The 22,090-nt window shown below is 37.8% G+C and overlaps 1 protein-coding gene across 1 annotated transcript in view; it reads left to right on the top strand.

Annotated features, from left to right (window-relative positions):
* The window catches only part of MAN2A1 (mannosidase alpha class 2A member 1), a 213,761-nt gene that overhangs the window by 136,311 nt on the left and 55,360 nt on the right, over window positions 1–22,090 (top strand). Inside the window, exon 13 of the mRNA XM_048849432.2 lies at window positions 19,633–19,798. Coding sequence (XP_048705389.2) covers window positions 19,633–19,798 — 166 coding nt within the window. The remainder of the gene's footprint in view (window positions 1–19,632; window positions 19,799–22,090) is intronic.

Consider the following 22,090-nt stretch of genomic DNA (forward strand, 5'->3'; position numbering starts at 1 on the left):
TGCCCAGTCCTCCAAATTTTAAACACTGCCTTTCATGCTGTGAGGCGATCCCAGTCATAAGGAGGGCTTTAGCTCTCAGGGTTTCTGAGGGAAGTCCAAAGTTGATTACCTTCCTTTTGACAGATGGAAGCTATTTGCTGAAAAAACTGACGAGTCCCTGCATAATTTAAGACTCTAGGACCATCTTCTTTTCGCTGGGAATTTACACCCCTGCACAAAAAAGAAATTTTAGTGAGTCCCAGATGGTGCAGACATCTCTTCCCACTCAGCTTTCTTTCTCCCAGAGACATTATGAATTCCCAGCGTAAGAGACAACGGTTCCAGAAGAGGAGACCATCTACCTCTCGGGCATCAAGCTCACAACCTACAACTTTGAAACATCAATTTTTATGGGGTGGTCAAGGTGCTGAGTTACCATCCTCACTTATTTGCTGCAACAATCTACATGTCTCCCTTGCTTTGGCAACCTCCTTTCTCATTTCTGTCAGGAATGGGACATATCTCTATGGACAGGTGGATTTTGGAGATAACTCTTGCAGCAACAATTCCATCATTGGACTGATGGGATTAGTTCTTGGCCCTCGACCTGCAAGATACTTACTTTCATATAGCAATCCACCCCTCCAGCAGAAAATTCTTATACTTCACTCTGGGTCAAGAGCATTTGCAATACAGGGTTCTGCTCATCTTCACAAACAAGGAATTCTGATATTCCCATACTTCAGTGATTGCCTGCTCAATAAAACACACCCGACTTCACATGTACTGCCTTCAGGGGTGGTTCAGAACTGTTTATTTGCCAAGCAAACACAGTTTGAACAAATTACTCTCAATGCCTTCGATCATGGAATTCCTTCGACTGGTGGAAGGACCCTCACAATATTTGCACAGGGGTTGCCTTTGCACAACCATCTCCAATGTCAGTAATAACAGATGCATCCCTACTGGGATGGGGAGCTCATATAGACCTGCACACTGCTGATGGCAAGTGGTCACCTCATGAGTCCACTCTGCACATCAACTTAATGGAACTCAGAGCAGTCTGAAATGCTTGTCTCCATTTTCTTCCACTAATCAGGGGCAAATACTAGAAGATCATGACAGAAAACTTGTCATGCATATTTATAACCACCATCCAGGGAGAATGAGATCATCCTCCCTCTGCATTGAAGCAGTGAGTTAGATCCCATTACACTCCACCACCTGTTTCGTTATTGGGGTGTCGTGCAGATAAGCTTGTTTTCCACAGCCGAGAACAAGTAGTGCTCCCAGTTCTTCTCTAGAGGCAGTCTGGATCATTACTCCATGGGGGATGCCTTCACTTTTGTTGGAGTTCAGATCCTTCAACCTCAAGATTCCTCAACTCAAGGCACGGCAGATGGATGGTTTGCAGAGTTAAAAACAACTTGTTCTGAGGATGTGTAAAGAGAGTGCTTTTGCACAGAAGAAAATCCACTCCTAATACCTACCTGTAAAAGTGGGAGAGATTCAATCACTGGTGTGGCCTCAGACATCTTTCACCTACATCCTCTCTGTTATCAGATACATCCTAGAGCTAAAAATGACAAGATTGTCTCTAAGAAGAATTAGAGTACACATGACAGCTATTACAACCTTCCATCATATAGCAGAGGGTTTTTCCATCTTCGCTCATGCTACAATGATGAGGATTCCCCAATCCCTTGAGAAACTTTCCACAAATCAGATGCCCTACGCTCACTTGCGACCTCCACTTGGTACTTAGATGCCTTATGAAGCCCCCCTTTTGAACCTGTGGTTACCTGCTCCCTTCTACATTTGTCTATGAAAACAGCCTTTCTCATAGCCATTACTTCTGCTCAGAGTTGGGGGGGGGAAGGGGGGTTCACAGTCTTTTTTAAGGATAATGTCACATTGTGACCACATCCCAAGCCATTAGTTTGTCTTAATTCTTTTCCTTTTTGTTCTCTTCTGTTCCTTATCTTTATTTTGGATACTAGCATTCCAGGTATTGGCCTTTGAAGGTACCTCCTTGGCTTGTACTAAGATATAGAACAAAGGTATTTTGATTGTGACTAGTTTCCTATCGGCTTAAGCCAAATGCTCATTTGTGCTACTGTAGGGTATTGTGAGATGTAGCTTAGCATGAGTAGTGATAACTCTGGGAAAAACAGAGGTCAGTTCAGCTCTCATAACTGCCAAGCATTCATGTAAAGTAGTATATACTAAAGTAACAATCTTATGTGCATATATCAAAGTACATGTAGGACCAATCATATACTGTTCTGAAGTAGTTCCAGGATTCACAAGGCCTAGCAAATGAGGATCTGCATCATCTGACCTTTATCACAGGGCTTCTTAACAATAGAGAAAAACAGGATTGGGCTATTGCAGCCTGAGCCACAACCCACAGGGGGAAACCCTGTCCCACAGTGCAACCTCTGCCTGTGGTAGTGGTAACAGGGGACTCTCATGTAGGAGCCTGCTACTAGGATGGCAGGAGGTCAACCATCACTGGTCTTCAGGTAGGTTGGAACCTCTGTTCGTCTAATTGAAATCAAAGGGACGTCAGCTCAGGCACTCTATCTCATTGAAGTTGTCAGAATATCACAGGAAGAGAGGTAGTCTCTAACATATCTAGCTCTCAAATAGCAAGGTTTTCTAGGATCAAACCAAACTTTTTAAAATTTATCCAGAAATGAAATGGATAACTGCAAGTCATGGAGCATAGATGTAATATTTTTGAGACATATTTCTTAATAAGCAGGCCAACGTTCTGTGTTAACTGAATTTTTCAAGTTGTCTTAAAGTTTAGTCTTATGTAGAACACATTGTATTAGAAAATACTCAAGGTGACGAAGCCATGCATAACTACAGTGAGGTCTGTTTCTTGAAATGCAAGGTCAGTTGTCTTGCCAAGACCAAATTGAAAAAAATACCCTTGGTTATGGCTCCTATCTCAGTATCTAGCAGCAAATAAAGACACAACAGAAGTTCATTTTCCAAACCTGAGTAATAAATGGTGGACATACTTTCATTTGAGGAAATTGATTCTTTGTTCGCCCCAGCCCTCAAATATTACATCAGTCATCTTTCACACTGATACTCAGCCAATCAGTTCTCATCTCCACTCTGATCTCATTTGGACAGTAGGTCAGCCAATCAACCTCACTAATTATCTCTGGAAAAAATGTCAGTGTGAAGTTGCTGTTACCTTTTCAAGAAAGCACTTGACAAGATTCTTTTGCTACTGTTGTCAGAATACAGAATTGTAATGTATGCTAAGGATACATTATCCATATAATATGTGGTAAGGAATATATGCACAAGAAGTGTAACTTGGTTGTAAAGGAGACTTGTAGTGTGAAATGACAGGAAGGAAAGCCTGGGCTGAGGACTTGAGCCAAAGTTGAGAAAGCTGTGGTGGGAAGTGCTATAGGAAAATTGGGTGTCTTGCTGAACTACAAAGATTAAAACATCACCCAGAGGCATAATAATCTTAGAACCTGGCAAGTCTAATTTCAAGTCCTGTTTGTGTTGCCCATCTTTCAGGTATAGAATAAGTTTACATGAGTCTCCTAAGTGGTTTATAAGGATATAGAGTTCTGAATAAGAGTGTATTTTGATCACCATATAGATGTTGTAATCTTTTTACATGGAACCTGAGATAAGTGATAAAATGATAGTTATAACTACATACAAATAAAATAAACTGTATAGGAATAATTCCTTGGACTAGCATAATAAAAATAACATTTGACTTCCTTAATTATTGTGATATTCTAGCATGTAAAATATGAGTATTAAAAAAGAATACTAGTGTTGTATATAAACTATACAGAGTTAATAAATTGCAAAGAATTTCATAGAATCACAGGGTTAGAAGGGACCACAAGGGTCATCTGGTGTAACCCCTGGTCAAGATGCAGGATTTGTTGTGTCTTAAGCCTTCCAAGACATCCTCCTTTAGAAAACCTCCAGAGAAGGAACTTCCACAAGCTCCCTAGGCAGTCTGTTCCATTGTCCTACTGTTCTTACAGTTATGAAGTTTTTCCTGAGATTTAATCGAAATCTGCTATGCTGTAGTTTGGACTTATTGCTTCTTGTCCTGCTGTTTGTGGCAAGAGAGAACAACTTTTCCCATCTTTTTAAGGCAGCCTTTCAAGTATTTGAAGACCCCATCAATCTCCTCTCTTCCAAACTAACTGTATCCAATTCCTTTAGTTTTTGTTTGTATGGTTTGCATTCCATCCCTTTGATCATCTTTGTCACTCGCCACTGGATCCTTTCCAGTTTCTCCATATCCTTTCATTGGTGACCACAATTGGACACAGTACTCCAGTGAGGCCTAACCAGCATCAAGTAGAGCAGTACTATCACTTCCTGTGACTTGCATGCTATGCCTCTGGTTAATGCAACCTAAAATGGCATTTGGTTATTTATTTATTTATTTACTTACTTACTTGCAACAGCATTGCATTGCTAACTCATGTTGAGGTTGTGATCCACCACAACTCCCAGATCCTTCTCAGCAGTGCTGCTACCAAGCCAGTTATCCTCTATGCTGTTTTTGTGTGTTTGTTTTTTCCCCCCAAGTGTAGCACCTTACAATTGTCTTTGTTGAATTTCATTTTGTTGTCTATAGTCCAGTTCTCCAATTTATGAACATTTCTCTGAATCTTAGCTCAATCCTCCAAAGTGCTGGCACTTATCCTCCCTAGCTTTGTGTTGTCTGCAAATGTGTTGAGTATGCTCTCTATTCCTACATCCAGATCATTAATAAAGATATTGAACAACACTGGACCTAGAACAGATCCCTGTGGAATCCTATTTGAGACCTCCCTCCAACTGACATCATTCCATTAATTGTTACTCTTTGTTTGTGGTTGTTTCACCCATTATGTATCCACTTAATGTTAGTTTTGTCGAGCCTGCATTTCTCCAGCTTACTTATTAGAATGTCATGTGGGACTATGTCGAAAACCTTGTTGAAGTCCAGGTATATTACGTCCATTGCATTCCCCCTATGCACCAAACTAGTTACCCTGTCAAAGAAGGAAATCAAGCTGGTTTGGCATGATTTGTTCTTGATAAATCCATGCTGGTTGCTAGTGTTTACCCCTTCATCCTCCAGGTATTCCAAATTGAAAATTTTATGCATTGCTCTCATAGCTTCCTGGTATCAAAGTCAGGCTGACTGGTCTGTAGTTCCCCGCCTCCTCCTTTTTTCTCTTTTTTAAAGATGGGCATTGCATTAGCCCTTCTCCAGTCTTCTGGGACCTCACCGGTCATCTATGAGTTTGTAAATATTTTTGCAAAGTAATTTTATAATTAAAATGTTATAATTTTCTTCCTTAGTATAACAAACTAGTTTAGAATTGAATTTTGCTAGAAATATTGCTGGAGTTTTGCTTTGGATAAAATTGTAGTAACAGTTGCAAAAAGGATTATATCCTGCCAGCTGTTTTAAAGTAGAACTTCTCACTGACTTTTATTGCTTTTATTTTATCCTCAGACAAGCGGGATAGAGGGACCATTAGAAGTATGTTTTTCCAAAAAAAGTATTTGCATTTTTATGACAATTTAGTTATAGGTTTGGACTAAATGATCACATCAGAATAGTTCAAATATTTTAGGGATTAAGACAATCATGGAATTTTATGAGCATAATTACCGTGATTAAATAGTTGCATTTTTAATTTCTCTGACATAATCAACTTCGCTTCTTCCTATAACACTGAAATTGATGGACAGCTCATGTTATGTATTGATTTTGATAGTTTATATTCAAGCACGTAAGCGTGAAATTAGGCTTTTTTTTTTTACACCAAAAGCTCTCTCAGAAATGGTAGTTGAAAATGAACAAAACCAAAGGTGGTTGTCTTCAGTGTTTAAAAAAAAAAAAGTCTTCGATAAGAAGAGTACTTTTTACTGTATGAACATATCTGCTAATTTTTTTAATAAACTCTACCCCATGACCTCCGTGTTGGTTCAATGTAATTTGCATAAGTAACTGTCATTTTATTAACAGCTTATTTGGAATACTGAAACTAAGTGATAAATAAGATCAGGGTATGTATGTGCATTTTGTTTTGAGGGGGCAGTCTTGTTTGTTGAAACCAACCAAAATCAAAAGTCCGAAAACAGTTCACTTAATAGAGAGGAAAGTTACGTATTTTGACCTATAAAGACAAGAAAGATAATCACTGTGAAGACTCGCTTTTGGTTCATTTTTGAGAAACAGAGTTGATACTGGTTTTTCCACAGGAAAGCCTATCTATTCTTTAGTGACTCATTGCACTCCAAAGCATTCTTATTTCTCTATGAATATTCAATTTTGCCTGTGCATCCCTTTGTTTGAATTCAAGTACTATAATACATTCTAAAAGTTTTCAAATCTTTATCATAAACCATTATTACATGAAATGGTTGTATATAATTATACTTGTCCTTTAGTTATTGGTTTCTTATTATTTTTGATGCAGTAGTGATAGTCTGTTCTGAATACTTAATTTGCTTAGTTTCTTTGCAATAGTCTTTCTGCTGTGGTTACAATTTCAAAATTACACTGCAGAAACTAGTTTATGCATTGTTTTAAATTGTTTAACTTTGCAACTTTTTACAATTGAATTGAAATTTAAGATTTTGTATGTAGTGTTTCGAATTCAAAACGACCTTGACAAATTGGAGAATTGGTTTGAATTTAACAATGAAATTCAGTAAAGACAAATGGAAAATACTTCACTTGGGAAGGAAAAATCAAGTGCAAAACTACACAGTTGGGAATAACTGGCTAGATAATAGTACTGCTGAAAGGATTTGGGGATTATAGTGGAACACAAATTGAACATGAGTCAACAATGTTATGAAGGGGTGAAAAAGAGTAATATCATTCTGGAGTGTATTAACAGGAGTGTTGTATATAAGATACAGGAGGTAATTGTCCTGCTGTACTTAACACTGGTGAGGCCCCAGATGAAGTATATATCCAGTTCTGGGCGCCACATGTTAGGGGAGATGTGGACAAATTGGAGAGAGTCCGGAAGAGAGTAACAAAATTGAAGGAAGATGTTAAAAACCTCACCTATGATGACAGATTAAAAAAATGGGGCATGTTTAATCCTGATAAAAGAAAACTGAGGGATGACCTAATAAGTCTTCAAATATGTTAAGGGCTATTATAAAGAGGATGGTTGGGACAAGAAGGTAACTGGCTTAATCTGCAGCAAGGGAGATTTAGGTTAAATATTAGGAAGAACTTTCTACCTATAAGAATAATTAAACTCTGGAATAGATTTCTAAGGGAGATTGTGGAATCCTTACCATTGGAGGGTTTTGAGAACAGGTTGGCTGAACAAACCTGTCAGGGAGGGTCTGGGTTAACTTGGTCCTGCCACGTTGCAGGGGGCTGGACTTGATGACTTCTTGAGGTCCCTTGCAGTCCTACACTTCTATGATTCTATGATTTTAACAGTTTTGTAGCTTATCTTATTTCTGATTGCAACAATAGTGCAGTCATTGCATTATGAAGGTGTCATTTTCAGACACTCACAAATGATATCTCACTTGCCATGGCAAAGACCATAATATCAAAAATGAGGAATGCTGCATCTTCTTAGGAACAACTTTTTGGTACCCATTGCAAATAAGTTGAGTTGGGTTTATTATGGAAATGGCTTGTGAACTGCAGTACCACTACTTTAACTTGAATGAGCTCTTCGTAGATAAAATAACTATCCTAGCCAAGAGTTACGAAAAATGGAACCTTGTGGACCATATGCATGTATTTTAAAGTATTTTTTGGAAGTAGAGAATATTCCCTTTCAGTATCTCAGGATGTCTGTATACTGTTTCTTAGCTGCAATGTTTGGTCTTCTCCTTCAGCCTTTCTTCTGGTGTTGCTTAAAGCAACATTGTAGTTAGTCCAGGGCTGTCAGGGCACAGACTGAAGTGATATGGCATATTTCAAATCTTCTTTTCTTCTGAATCAGATTTTTTTTCCCTTCTAAATACAGATTAATAAAGCCTGCACTACAAGAGGAACAAGGAAAGGATTTTAGTGAAGGTACTTCCTGATCCTGAAAAAGTCAGGGGGCTTCAAGCCCATCTTGGACTTCAGAACACTTCACAACTTTGTGGTAAAAGAAAAATTTAAAATAGTGCCTTTGGATTTAATCCTTAATGAGAGAGTAGTTTTGTGCTCTAGAATAGGATATAAATGCCGCTAGGACTGTGTCAGAATCACAGGAAGTACCTGTATTTGGAATATCTAGTAGGTACATAACATTTATAGAAAGTGTTGTCTTAGGTTGGTGTTGGCTTTTTGTATTTTCTCTGAAAATTCATCATTCTTATTTATTGTGCCATTGTGTCTGTGTTCACTGTGAGTGCTGTTTTCTTGAGGGTGTTCCATATCTGATAATTGGCTGAAGTAGTTGACTAATGTGGAGGATAGGCCTCAACAGAAGAATGAGAATTTGTTATATCTAATACATTTTCTAAATTTCTTCTTATAATGTCATCTTGCTTGTATAGAGTGATATTGTTCAAGTAAGGTCACATAACATTGTTGAATCACAGGGCCCAAATCTATTTCTGTTTCCATGGCATGTGTCAAAGGGCAAATAGTTAACTCTTTTAAAGTGAGTAAATAAGAATCTCCTCTGATATTTATATTTTTCAATCTACGCTACACCTATGTTCTTTCACTAACAGCAGAATTTCTGAAATGCAAAAGTGAATAGTTGGCACTTTGAAAATGTGTCTGTTCTTCTTGGCCCTGATCATTAACTCTTGGGAGGGGACTCTGTGGGGAGGAACTCTCAAACTATTCCCTCGTGGAGATGTCCTCATATTTGTCATCCTAAGAAAAGGCCATCGGATCCACCTCCAAATTTGGCAGATCCATGAGGATCTGTGCAGATTCTATAGAATCAGCAGAAGGTTACTGCTCTCTCTTCAGAGGTCCTGTATCTCTTAACTGGCTCTGTTCCCTGGTGGTGCAGTTCTGTTGAATTCCTCCTGCCAGCTGCTTGCTCTGGGGAGAACTACTCAAGTTTGTGCTATTGTCACCAGAGTGTGTCCATAAGGCTAAAGGGAGAAACAGTGTACCTGTTGCCTGCCCAGTTTCCACCTGTGCAACACACACACACACCTCAGATCTTATGGAGTCTGAGGGAGAAGACTGATGTGGAGGTGGCTGAACCCCACTTCCTGCTGTGCACAGATCTAGGGGGCATGATCTGAGACCTTGTTAGGAGGCGCTTTGCTTGAATGGTGAGAAATTTTAAATGTCAATGAAACATTTTCTTTCTTGTCCACAAAATCACTGTTTTTAAGCACCCTTGTTATACATTACACAGAATTCTGACAGTCAATACTGCTTTTGGAGGTAATGCCAATTTATTTCTTAACCTTTAATATTTAGATCTACTTCTAAATTAATCATTCTGCCCCTTCTTTACTGATGGCTAAAAGAAAAATCAGTTTAATCGTAAAATGTCAGCTTCATCCTGCTTCAATTTTCTGTCCTTCTGAATCACTGAATTCTTGGGGGGAATGGATCAGTATTCACCTCTCACTCCCTGTCAATACGTGGCCTAAGCCGGGAAAGTTAATGAACCAACCAGTGAACCAAATTCAGTGATGAATCCTGGTCACGTGCCAATTAGCATGTTGCGCATACGCTAAGAAGACGACTGAATTCTTGTTATCCCAATTATTATTTATGGATGGAATCTTTTATTAACTTGTTTGGTAATTTGGTTTTTATAACAGAGAATTTATGGTCTTTGGATCATAGATTCTGGTTCCCTGGTCTATATGGTATACGTTATTAAAGCAGAATTTGAGAATTGCACTTAGCTTCTCAAACAGCCTTATGTTAAATAATCTCATTATCTAAAAGATCAGATGTGCATATTTTATTTAAAAAAAGGAAAAAAAAACCCTTCAGTAGGTGACTGGTAGTGAAAGTGTGTGTGTGTGTGTGTGTGCATAAGTGTGGAATGGGTGCCCAATCTCTACCCACTCCCCATGTGCAGACAGTGGATCCTGCATGCCCGTGTGCGCACACATTTTTACTACCAGTTACCTGCTGAAGATTTTTTTTAAGTGCTAGAATGCTAAAGTAGAAACATCTTTCTACTAATAAAAATTGAAAAGCAAAAGAGATGATATTCGACAGGATGTAACTCTTGTGTTTTTTATTCAATTTCTAGAAGATAGTATGTGGTTGAAAAGATTGGTCAGTGGTTTTCTTGGCTCAGTTGGTTAATGCTGACAGGTTTGCTGGCTGGCTAGAGGTTACTTGCTTGTAGATGCCAGATCTTAGATGCCGCATCTTGCTGGATTCCTACTCCTTGGTGCCCAGCTGCAAGGGTGGGGGAAGCACAGGCCTTCTTGTCCAGAGCATGGTGGCATCTGGAAGCCAAAGCCAGAAGCAAGCAGTTGGTTTCTCCTTGTATGTCAAGTTGTGAAGATGATGGCCTGATTGGTTCCTATTCCTTTTAATTTTCCTAAGAGTTTCTTGGTGAATCAGACAAGGGTACTATCCCTTTTAAAAGTCATTGGCATCATCCAGTGGGGTTTGATTAGGTCAATGTATGCAAACAAAGATCCTTCCCTTCAATCCTGGAAAGTCTTCAACATACTTCAGGGGGTTGACATTCTGAGTCCACTTATTGGAGAAGTTGACATCAGCTTCTATTGATCACGAAGTATACCAACCATCCTATAAAAATTCTAACTAAAACTCCCAATTTTGGGGGAGGGCACGGAAAAAAAAACTAGCAAAAGGTTTGAAGCGAAATAATAGAAAAGTCATTCACACACAGTCGTGCACACAAGTTTCCTTGTTCTTAAGACTAAGCAATTGTTCTTCTGTTCCATAGACAGGTAGTTAACTTCCCTTTTTTATATTTTGGTACTCATTATCCATGAATAACTCAATTTTGAACATGATTTGTGATTAACAAAATCTGAATAAATCATTGGACTAGCACTTTCAGAGTAAATCTATGTACTCTTAAAAATCATGATTAAGAGTTCAGTTTTCCTATGTAGGCTTATCTTCCTCACATACTTTTATTTAGGAAATCATAGTGTGAGAAGTTTTCACACACCTTTGTCACAAGTGCAGTATATCTTGTAATGCAATGAAAAAAACCCACATACACCTTTTGCATTGTAGTTAGAATTCAGCCATGTCCTGAAAAATCTGCATAGATGGCACTGGGATTTAAATGACTAAGAATTGTTTATTTGTTGATAAATATTTGACTTGAATTTTAATATTAACCATGATAGATCCTTATTAATACATTTGTCTGTGAACTTGGAATGTAAATATTTTTATTGTACCATGGGCAAGGCATTTCACACAGGAAATTCTAGTTTCTGGCCTCGAGTGGACAAATGGATATTCTGTGCAATGCATTTCTATATGTGAAGGTTAAAAATTGCTTATCTCTACATTTTCTCCATAAGCATCTGCCACTTAGCAAGATGGCTGATTTATTTGGCCTGTACGCATCACATACTGTAGCATCTAGCATTTAATAAGGATGTTTAACCTTGTCCCAGTTATAATATGTTTAGACTACAGAAGAAATATTCATAAACTCGTAATAGCGCATTAGTTCACTGTGTAACATGATGTACAGATTAAGATGCTGTTTTCCAAGATTACCACAAATCTGTATGTAATCTGTAATTATTTTTCAAATCTTATAGGTTGATTCTCTAGACTCCTAGCTTTCCTTTGGTATACAATCATTTTCTCTCTCATGGGCACTTGCTCTATGATCCATTACAACTGGGTTTATAATGAAATATAATAAAGAAGAGTAAGTCACTAAAATATGTACACTGCCCTTTCAGTGCTTTTTCTGTGTTCACACTTTATTGGCTCTTTTTTTGTCATCCCTTTTTTTCCTTTCTGCACAGGGTTATTTGTTGTTTGGTGCACACTCTAGATTCTTGGCTGCATCTCTTGTCAACCTTGGATGCATTTCTTTCAGTGATGCTTTCTTTTTTTAGGCTTTCTTCCTGCATCTCAAGGAAAGAAGCTCAGCGGCTTCAAGCAATGTATCTATGGTAGAAAAGTTTTGGTCATGGATGAACATTACAACTGTGTCCGTTGCATTGTAATTGAGCAGATCTGTCTGGAAACGTCATTCAGAGTAGTCACATTTTGTGGGAAATAAGAAATTCCTCCTGGAAGCTCCCCAGAAGACTCCAGTAAGTCTGTTTCGGATCAGACTTACATTGCTTCAAAGGATCAATCCCTGAAACAAAAACGCAAATCAGGCTCTTTCACTGAGCACCAGGACTTGGTGTTGATACAGATCCAACCCCCCAGGTTGCCTCAAAGCAATGTGCACTGACAGCATCATAAGTTCAGGTATCTTGAAGAGGTGGCATTGATGCTGCCTCAAATTGGTGGTAAATTAGCTCTGGTTCTTGAGAAGAAATCTCAACAGCTGGTGTGGAGTGAGAGCCAGTTGTCTTTTACTGTGCTACTGTTGAAACACAAGACAGGAATTGGAAACAGATTCAGGGAACTTCTGGGGCAGTGTATGATTTCAGACCTAGTTAGATTCATCAGCTTTGTTTTTAAGGCTGCCTTGGCAACAGTCTCATCCTCAGCACATAGCTGGAAGATCCTTCATCAAAGTCTGTCAGAATTCTTGTGCAAGAGTTGTGCTCTTTTCACTAATGTTGATGCCTAACTTAGAGAGTTGGCTGTATCAGCAGGATCACTGGTCTTGATGATCTTGATGATGAGGGTCTAGGAGCAGTCAGAAACCTCATTTGTCAAGTCAGTGCTAATGGTCCTACATATTAGTGAAATGTAGTAAACTGCTTGAGTGGAAGTGGTAATCCTATGGTAGATGGTATTGAAGATGCAGAGGTTTCAGTGGCCTGTTCTTGGTGAATTAATGATAAAAGTGTATATGGCTTATCAGATCTCCTAATGCAGTAGAAAATGTTTTCCAACCCCTTCATGACAATTGGCAGAAACAGCCATGGCTAGAGGAAAGTCTAGCCAAAACGTTACTCTGTCCCAGAACCCTGGGTTTCATCTGATAGATGGATTTATCATTATGCAACTGTTAGTTTACTCAGTATGGACAACCAAACATAAACTGTTGAACTGCAAAAGGTGACTTAGGACCTGGCTAGGTATTTCCCAATAGAAGCATTAGAAGTTGTGCAAGACTGTGCATGAGGATGTGCAAAGGTTGTTAGCTTATTGGCTATCCTGAACAGAATTGAGGAGTTTAGATAATCTCTTAACTTAATGCAGAAAGGATTAAAAATCAGGCTGTTACAATCTGAACACTATTCAAGTGGGTTAGATTATGTATCCAAGAAGCCTATAAGACATCATCTGTCTCTCTCCCTGAAGGGATTAAGTCCCACTTTATTAGAGCCAAAGCAGCATCTCTGGCTTTTCACAGACATATCCCACATATTGAAATATGCAGAGTAGCAAAAAAGAGTTCTATTGACATGTTTACCAAATTTTACTCTGTGGATCTAGCATCCAGATTGGACGTTAAACTTGTCAGGGTGGTTCTTCAATCCTCACTTAATTAGGACTCCCTGTCTTTCCTTCCTTGGTGGGAGTGCTAGTAGCTAAACTATTCCAAATGTGGGAATATGCAGAGAACATGTGAAAAAATTAAGTTTACTCAACTGCAACATGAGCTCTTCAAGATGAACTTTGCATATTCATACTCACTGCCCACCTTCCCCTCTTCCTTGAAGCCCTGATTACCATACAGGGCCTGAGGATGCAGTGGAAGATGCTGAGGCACCTGAAGCACCATGCCCCTTCTGTAGCCATGCCTTCAGAATGCTCAGAAAAATTGAGGGAAGGGGTGTGTGAGTGCTCCAGCAGGCATTGCTAGTTAGAGTTCCATTGTGTAAGCTGTACAATCCTGGTCAATGCCTTCCTTGAGTGTGAATATGCGGAGTCCATCTTGAAGAACTCTGGTTACAGGCGAGTAACCTTTATGTTGCATCACATCCCCAAAAATGCAATAAAGCATTTTTTTATATAAGGAAGAGATGTGGCAGTAAATCTAAGCCTTCCTGGGAAAGAGGGCAAACGGATTCATCCCAGCTCGAGCTCCTTTCCCTGGCATCTTGGTTCCTCATGTGGTAGAGATTCATAGATATGGCAGCTTTTAAACAGGTCGCTTATTTCCCTCTTGGTCTCTCAGAAGAATTTACAATTGTAAGTGGAAGAAGTTTGTAATGTGGTCAAAGCAAACCCATGTGGATCCCTTTAATTGCTCCACACACAAACTGCTTTGCTTTACCTCATCTCCCAGAGTCTAACATAGATTGATACACTCTAATTATATTTGGTTGCTATTTTGACTTATTAACTAGTTGAAAATAGTGTCTCTTAAGACATTTGTCATCAGGTTTATATGGGGCTTGATACTGTTGACACTCTCCTGTTAAAAAGCCCTATGTCGTGAGATGTTGAAGTAGTCTTGACAGAACTGATGAAAGCTCCCTTTAGAAAAATTAGATCCTAAGACCTTAATTTTCTTTCACAGGAAGGCCATTTTCCGATGGCAATGAATTAGCAGTGTGGGTGTACTTTGGGCTCCTAATTGATTGATTTCCCACCCCCATAGCATATTTTCCAGGACCAGCGTGTCTGCCCATTCCAGTGAGGTGGGGTTCATCACAAGTTTGCCATAGTATGGTCCACGTGGCTTTATTTGAAAGGAAGTGAAGACCTCAGGGTCCTCTCAGCTGTTTTTTTTTTCTTTTGGTAAATGTTCTTGCCAACAATCTCAGTAGATTAAATGACTATTGGCTTGTATCTCTTATTGCCATTTCTTGGCTAGCCAGCAGTTGGGTCTCATTGGGTCATGCTATCTGAGGCAGAGCAGCTTCTTGCAAGCCTCAAGAATATTTCAGTCATGTTTTTACGACACAGCGTTCACTACATACTTTTTTTCAAGAAACGATTTCTTGTATTTACCTTCCAACGTAGAGACTTCTCTCTGTTCCATAGAGCTGCTTCTAAAGAAGGGGTGCCTGCATTTTCCTGACCCCTGTTTTGAGATTATCCTTACTTGAGCTGGCCAAAATTTTGAAAGGTTTATTTTTATGAGGATATATCCTAGAGGTGCTGTTTGTTCGAGTCATGTTTGTTTGGAGGCCTCATTCTTTCCCTTTTATAGAAAAAATAGATTCTTGTTAGCTTCTTATCCGTTGGGTATTGATCTGTTTTTATGATTACCTGTTGCAATGATTTGTTTGGTTTTTTTTATTTTACAATGTTCCATAAAGAACTTAGCCCAAGAGTATACTAATTATTTATAAGAAGGGAGAATTGCTTGACTGTAATTCTCCTTCTTTGAAGGTATGCAGGATTCACATTCCTCAATCCGGCACCGAATTAGAGGATGTTTTTGAATTGATGTACTGTTGAACATTGTAGTTTTTATCCTGACAAATTTTTGTTTCATTAGTTCATATAAGAGACATTTCAGTTCGTTATGTGTTAGGAGCAGGAATTGTCTGGAAGGTTGTAGAGGCAGCTGTTGGCGTATATTGGTCAGGGAGTCAGAAAATCTGTATGATGCCTGCTGCTACAATTTCCTGTAAAGGCCAAAAAGCGTATAGGCTAGGTTAGTTTTGCCTTCATGTTGGTAGCTCAAGACACGAGTGAAGGTCTCTTCAAAGAAGCAGATTTAGAGGTGAGTAATTTTCCCCTCTTTAATTTTTATTTAATTTAACAGTTGGTCTTGCCAATTGTTAAATTGTATTATTTGAAAAAAGGTCAGTTGTCTTAAAACAACTTAGAAACTTTCACTATATATGTGAGTAATTATAGTGATCACTTTAGAATCTCTACAACTTTGCATTTGCATAAATAACATTCCTGCAATGTTCATGATAGTACCTTGTCTGGTTATAAGGAGTACTGTGGTAATGTTAAGTACTTGCAAACAGTACTAGTGAAGATTTTAATGATGACCACTTCATTATTTATTTATTTATTTGTATTATAGGAACACTTAGAGGGCGAGACCAAAACCACAGCCTGTATTTACTAGGCACGGTACATACTCCCAGTAAGAGACAAGATCTTTATCCATGAATCTTTTTTTTTTTAATTGAAGAATCAAACACAATGATGAACCTAGGGGGAAATCTAAGCAACAGTGCACTGTCTTGTTCTGGAGGAGGAGTTTCTAAGAGTATTTTATTAACAGTGCATTAGGCCACACCTCACTGATACTTCTGAGGTAAAATGTTCTGACTGCAGACTTTTTTCTTCAGGGTCTTACTGGCCAATCGAGACAGGAGAGAATTTTTAATTTCTTGAAGGAAGATATTGTGACATTGCACTCCGTAATGTTTTATGGAAATATGATTGAGTGTGAATATAATGTAACTGGAATATGCTTCTTGTGAAAGGTCTCTTGTAAGGTATTACAAAGCTTAAGGTCTACTGAGTGTGTTCATCCTATTTGTTTGCATGTGTTATTTCTATGTCTGAAGTTAGGAGAATAAGATATAAACTTGTATTACTGATGTAAACCCATTAAGTGAAAGCCATTAAAGGTGCTTCAGAATCAAAGACTTGTAATGGCTCTGTTTACCTGCAAGCCTTCCTGTGTGCATGTGGGCCAGTCCATGGTTAATGAAGAATGAGGTCTCACAGGACATGTGACCATGTCACATGATACTGGAATCCATCTTAAATCTGGTACTTTTCCTTTTAGGAGGAGGGGTGGGGACCCAGAGAGACAAAAGATTCCCGCCTTGTGCCTAAGCTATAAAAGGGGGTGGAACCTGAGCTGGAACTAACAAGGACTGCACCAGGGGAAAGGATTGGGCCCGGACTAGGAAGCAGTCTAGTCTGTGAAAGAGGCTTATTGGAAAATCTCTGAGGGTGAGATTTTACCTGTAAACAATTTCTTAATATATTAGGCTTAGACTTTTGTGTTTTTGCTTTATTTTGCTTGATGACTTACTTTGTTCTGTCTGTTATTACTTGAAACCACTTAAATCCTACTTTTTGTACTTAATAAAATCATTTTTGTTTGTTAGTAAACCCAGAGTAAGTGATTAATACCTGGGGGAGCAAACAGCTGTGCATCTCTCTCTATCAGTGTTATAGAGGGCAGACAATTTATGAGTTTATCCTGTGTAAGCTTTATACAGAGTAAAACGGATTTGTTTGGGGTTTGGATCCCATTGGGAACTGGGTGTCTGGGTGCTGGAGATAGGTGACCTGCTGAGCAGTTTTTGGTTAGTCTGCAGCTTTGGGGGCTTGGACCAGACCTGGGTCTGTGTTGAAGCAGGCTACCGTGTCTGGCTCAACTAGGCAGGGTTCTGGAGTCCCAAACTAGCTCAGAGGTAATTCCAGTATGTCAGGTGATGGTCCCAAAGGGGTCTCGGTGACCAAACCCGTCATAGATATTACTTATTTTACCCTGAGGCAGTACCACAAAAGTGCTCTGAATGGTGAGAGTAGCGTAACTGCGAACTGCCTCTGAAATGGAGGTAGTTTTTACCTTTAAATTCAGATTATAAAACCTTTAGATGGTGCCAAACTACCTCCATGTTTGATGTAGGCAGGATATACCCAGCAATTGTATATTGGTGGATATCGTTCTGCAAGATATTGTATAGGGGAAGTAAGTCCTATACCAATGTGATGTCTCATAATTAATCTAGAAATTTTTTTTGCAGTTAATGATACTGGGTGTGTGATTTGAGGGTAGGAGTTCAATGACATTTTAAAATGGTATGCAACTATTTTTAGCCACTGTTGTATGTGCATAACTTAATTATGTCATACATACTGAGAATGAATTCTTCAGTTCTACTGAAGTAGAATATGAAAAAATATTAAACATCCATGCACAAGAAAATACAACATATATTGATATAATCGTGTTTTTCTTCTGTGACAACTTTCCCCATTAAGTTAACTCTTCCATAATTAACTGTAGCTCCATCAAATGAAATGTCTACATTCTGAATTGTGATTTTAGTTTTCACACCTTTCTATTCAAAAGGAGAATCTAAATGTGAAATATAAAACAAGTATTCAATAAAGCTAATACTAAATTCTTCTCTATGAAACATGGTTTTAAAGGTTAACATCTGTCTGGAAAAAAAGTTGGTATATACTCAGAGTGGTGAAATCCTTTATTTATTCAGTGGGACTTCTTCAGCTGGTCTCTGAAACTTTATCACCTAATCTTTCCCTCACTGTCAGCTGGCAAGTGGCATGTTCCATGATGCCTGGTATGAGGCTGTACCTTTTCTAAACTAGTTAGCAAAGCCATAGGTTGTAAACTGACTAGCTGGCCAGTGGCCATTTATAATTACCCTGTTGCTCCTGGTCTTCTCCATGCTGTCTCTCACTCCTTCTCCTCTCATCTTTCTTGCCTTTCTACTTCATCACTTTTTTCCAGCTGTCCTTTCTGCCTCATCTTTCTGGTTTACCACAACTCCTTGTTGTCATCCAAATCTGTCCTGTGCTTAGGAACTTGCCCAGCAGTTATTACTACCTTCATCTTCTTATTCTGTAACTCTAAACTTATTCTTTCTTCCACTTCCCTGACACACAAACACATATTGAGGAAAATAATCAGAGTTATGCGGTTATATCATGCCTCAGAGATTTTAGTATTCTGTATACTTAACTTCACATGCCATGTTGTCTATGTCCAACTAGCAAGGAAATACTCGTATAACTTGGGCTATAAGAAGCCTGTCAACTTATACGTTGTCTGGTCTGTATTTTCTGGTGAACACATTTATCAATCCAATTTATGGTATTTTGCACTTTTCATATGAATATGCTATGTGGAAAAATTACATACACACAAACATGTTTTGCAAATAGACACAAAGTTCCTGGAAATATTTCCATACAGTATTATCCTGCAATAGTTAAGCATGTAACTTTGAAGACATAAATGAGTATTGATACTTTAAACTGCATTCATATGATCATATGGAAAAAGAATGTATATCCAATCTAGTTATAACCAGATTTCAATAAGTTTTAAAGGCTATTATTTTTCCTATCACTGTTTTTTTCCCTTCAAAACTTTCAGCCTCAGCAGTGGGTATTTCAAAAACAAAGGTCTTAACAAATTCTTACTAAAATGTTTCAAAATCTTTACAGTTTGCCTTTTGATTCTTTTGCCATTTACACTGAACCCAATAGGAAGCTATCATTCTTATTTTACGTGATTTACAAATAAACGTAATGCAGAATTGAACAGTGAACAGCCTTTTATTCTTAGTGTTCAATAATTCAGTCTTTTAAAGAACATTGACATTAAGAACAATTTTTGCATTAAGACTGTATTTGTAATAGCTAAAGAAAATTCCTAAGCATCTCATTTGCTAAACGTATTCGAATTTTTGTGAGTACCATAAATTACCTCTTTCTGTCTAAAGCCTGTGAGAAAAAGTAGCATTAAGAAAGATGTCCATTGTTTTTCCTGTTTATAGTTTTCATATATTTTCATTGTATACATATATAATAGGTTTAATTATTCCACGAACATAATTAGTGTAAAATAATACAATAACTTGAAAAGAAAAAATGATTTTCGTAAAGATAATATGGCAAAAATATTTTTGCAGGTACCTTGTGGTTTATAATCCTACAGAACAGGAGCGGTTCTCAGTGGTTTCAATCTATGTGAGTTCACCCAAAATTAAAGTATTATCTCCTTCGGGAAAACCTGTTATGGTCCAGGTTAGTGGAGTATGGGATGGCACAACTACAGTATCACATGAAGCATATCAGGTATGTCACTTGAAATAAAAAGTGTAAGTTATACTGATTTGCACTTAGATATGTACTATAGCTTCACATTAGAGGAGAAAATAAAATAAAGAAAACTAGACTTCAGATACATTAATCTTGTATCAATTTTATAAAGAAGATTCTGTGTAAGAGAGGGAAGGAATATTAAATCATTTCTGTCTTCATTTAGGTCTAAGAAATAGCATCAACTTTCTAAACTTCATTACTTTTTGTGATATTAGCAAAGCTTAATACTGGATTAAGTGTTTCAATAATGAGCCTCGTTTTGGGGAATTTATTATTTGGTATCATTTAAAATTGCTTTGGGTTGAAACTTAGAGTATATGTGTTTAAATAGAATTCTCCCCCTCCCCCCCCCAACTTTTCTACAAGTGCATTGATCTCTGTATCCTGTTTACATTTCTGTTTATCCATGTTTGAGTCAAAAAAGTGGATACGTCGAAATATTTGTTTGAAAGTTGTTGAAAATTGTTTGCATAGCAGCTGCTGTGTATACATGTTAAGATACTTTGCTGCTTTATCCTCATTAATTTAAATGGCAATTAGACATCACAGGGATGTTATAGCCATTTCACTGCATTTCTGTGGGGATGTATGTCCTTGAATTCGATGCCCTGGTTACAAGGAGAGCCCTGAGGCCAATTTTGAAGTGTTTCAAGTGATGATTTTTATAGCTTTTCATTTTTAATAAATAGTCTTTATTACAAGGATTTTTCCGTTACCCCAAAATAACAACAATATCACAGATTCAAATCTTAGTCTCTAAAAGCTTCACAGAGCAGTGGAATGAAAACTCCCATCCTTTGGAAGCCTGTTTTTTATAGTGTGCTTTGTATCAGGCCATACTATTAAATGTATTTTGCTTAAAGGAAACTGTTTTTATTAAAAACAGACTTGAGCTCCTCCTTATGCAAGAAGGATCAAAGACTCAAGCCAAGGAAATAGGGCCCCTTTCTTATTAAGTAAAGTGGCTCAGATATGAAGAGCTCTTCTTTAAAAAAAAAAAAAAAAAAAAGTCTACAGTGGTGGTGATAGTACTATCATTCCAACAAACAAAAAATGTTTTTTTTCCAAAATATGCAATGCTCTCTGTTGGAGGGAGTGTTGTGAGAGAAGTGCACATTTACGCATTGTGTGAAAGTGAGTATCACAGAACTATTGAACTAACGTATTAGAACACATTTTTTTTAAAAATAACATATGATGTACATTTTAAGAATCCATTGTTTGTCTTCTTTGTTTACCATTTTAATGAATTAGCTTTTTGGAGTACACAGCCTTAATATCATAACTTCTGTTATGAGAGGTTCAGAAGAGAGAAAAACACTCCCCTTACTCCTTCTTGATAGGAAAAGAAAAGGGGGAGGGGGGCGGGGAATGATTGTAGTGGAGAACTCAACACAGCAATTTCATACCTAGCAGAGCAGACAAAGAAATATACTTATAGGAATATATGAATATAATAGTATATTAGTGTGCTAAGAATAAATTTTTTAAAAATACTTGTTATTGAAAGAAATGTTGATAGTAGTCGTTACATTCTTAGAAGATCTCATACTGGCAGGGTATACGTAATATACAGCTGAATCGTAAGAAAATAGGGACACTTTAAACTTACAAGAATGTTAAACTGGAAGGCTAAAATTTGTATGCTATAGGACTTAAACACATTAGTTTGGATTGTTGGGTTATTGTAGACATAGATTTTGATTCATAAATACTGTATTTCAGAATTAGGATTGTTAAAAATTCTGTAAATAAGTTATTTAAAATAATTTCAATTGTAAATGAACAACATTATCACACTATTCCTTAGTGTAAGGAAGTTTAAGGAATGTCACAAATATAGTGGTAATGGTATCTAGTAGCAAAAAGCAAAATTGAAAAGTTTAAGAGTTCCAGTGTGGCTCCTCTGTCTGATCTTCACCTCAGATAGAAAAAGCTCTGGGAAATGTGGACTTCAAAGAATAATGTAGAGGTGAAATTCAGGTACAGTCAGATCTATCATCTGCTATCCTGAAGTGAAAGAAAAAGCATAGTTTCCACCACTCTATTGACTAAGGGGGCGGAGGGTGTTTGGCTATAAAAACATTATCAGAGGAGGACCTGAGATGACATTTGAGTTAAGTAGACCTTCAGATCCAAGACTTGAGCTGTAGGGTCTTGGATCCCTAGTCCTCTGGGTCTGGACTCTGATGTAGTCTCCATTTCTCTGTTCTCAAGCCTGATCCTTGCCTTGGAGCCAATGCCTGCTTTTGGTTCTGTCTGATA

The sequence above is a fragment of the Caretta caretta genome, chromosome 5 (assembly GCF_965140235.1).
Source record: "Caretta caretta isolate rCarCar2 chromosome 5, rCarCar1.hap1, whole genome shotgun sequence".
NCBI classification, from domain to species: Eukaryota; Metazoa; Chordata; order Testudines; family Cheloniidae; genus Caretta; species Caretta caretta.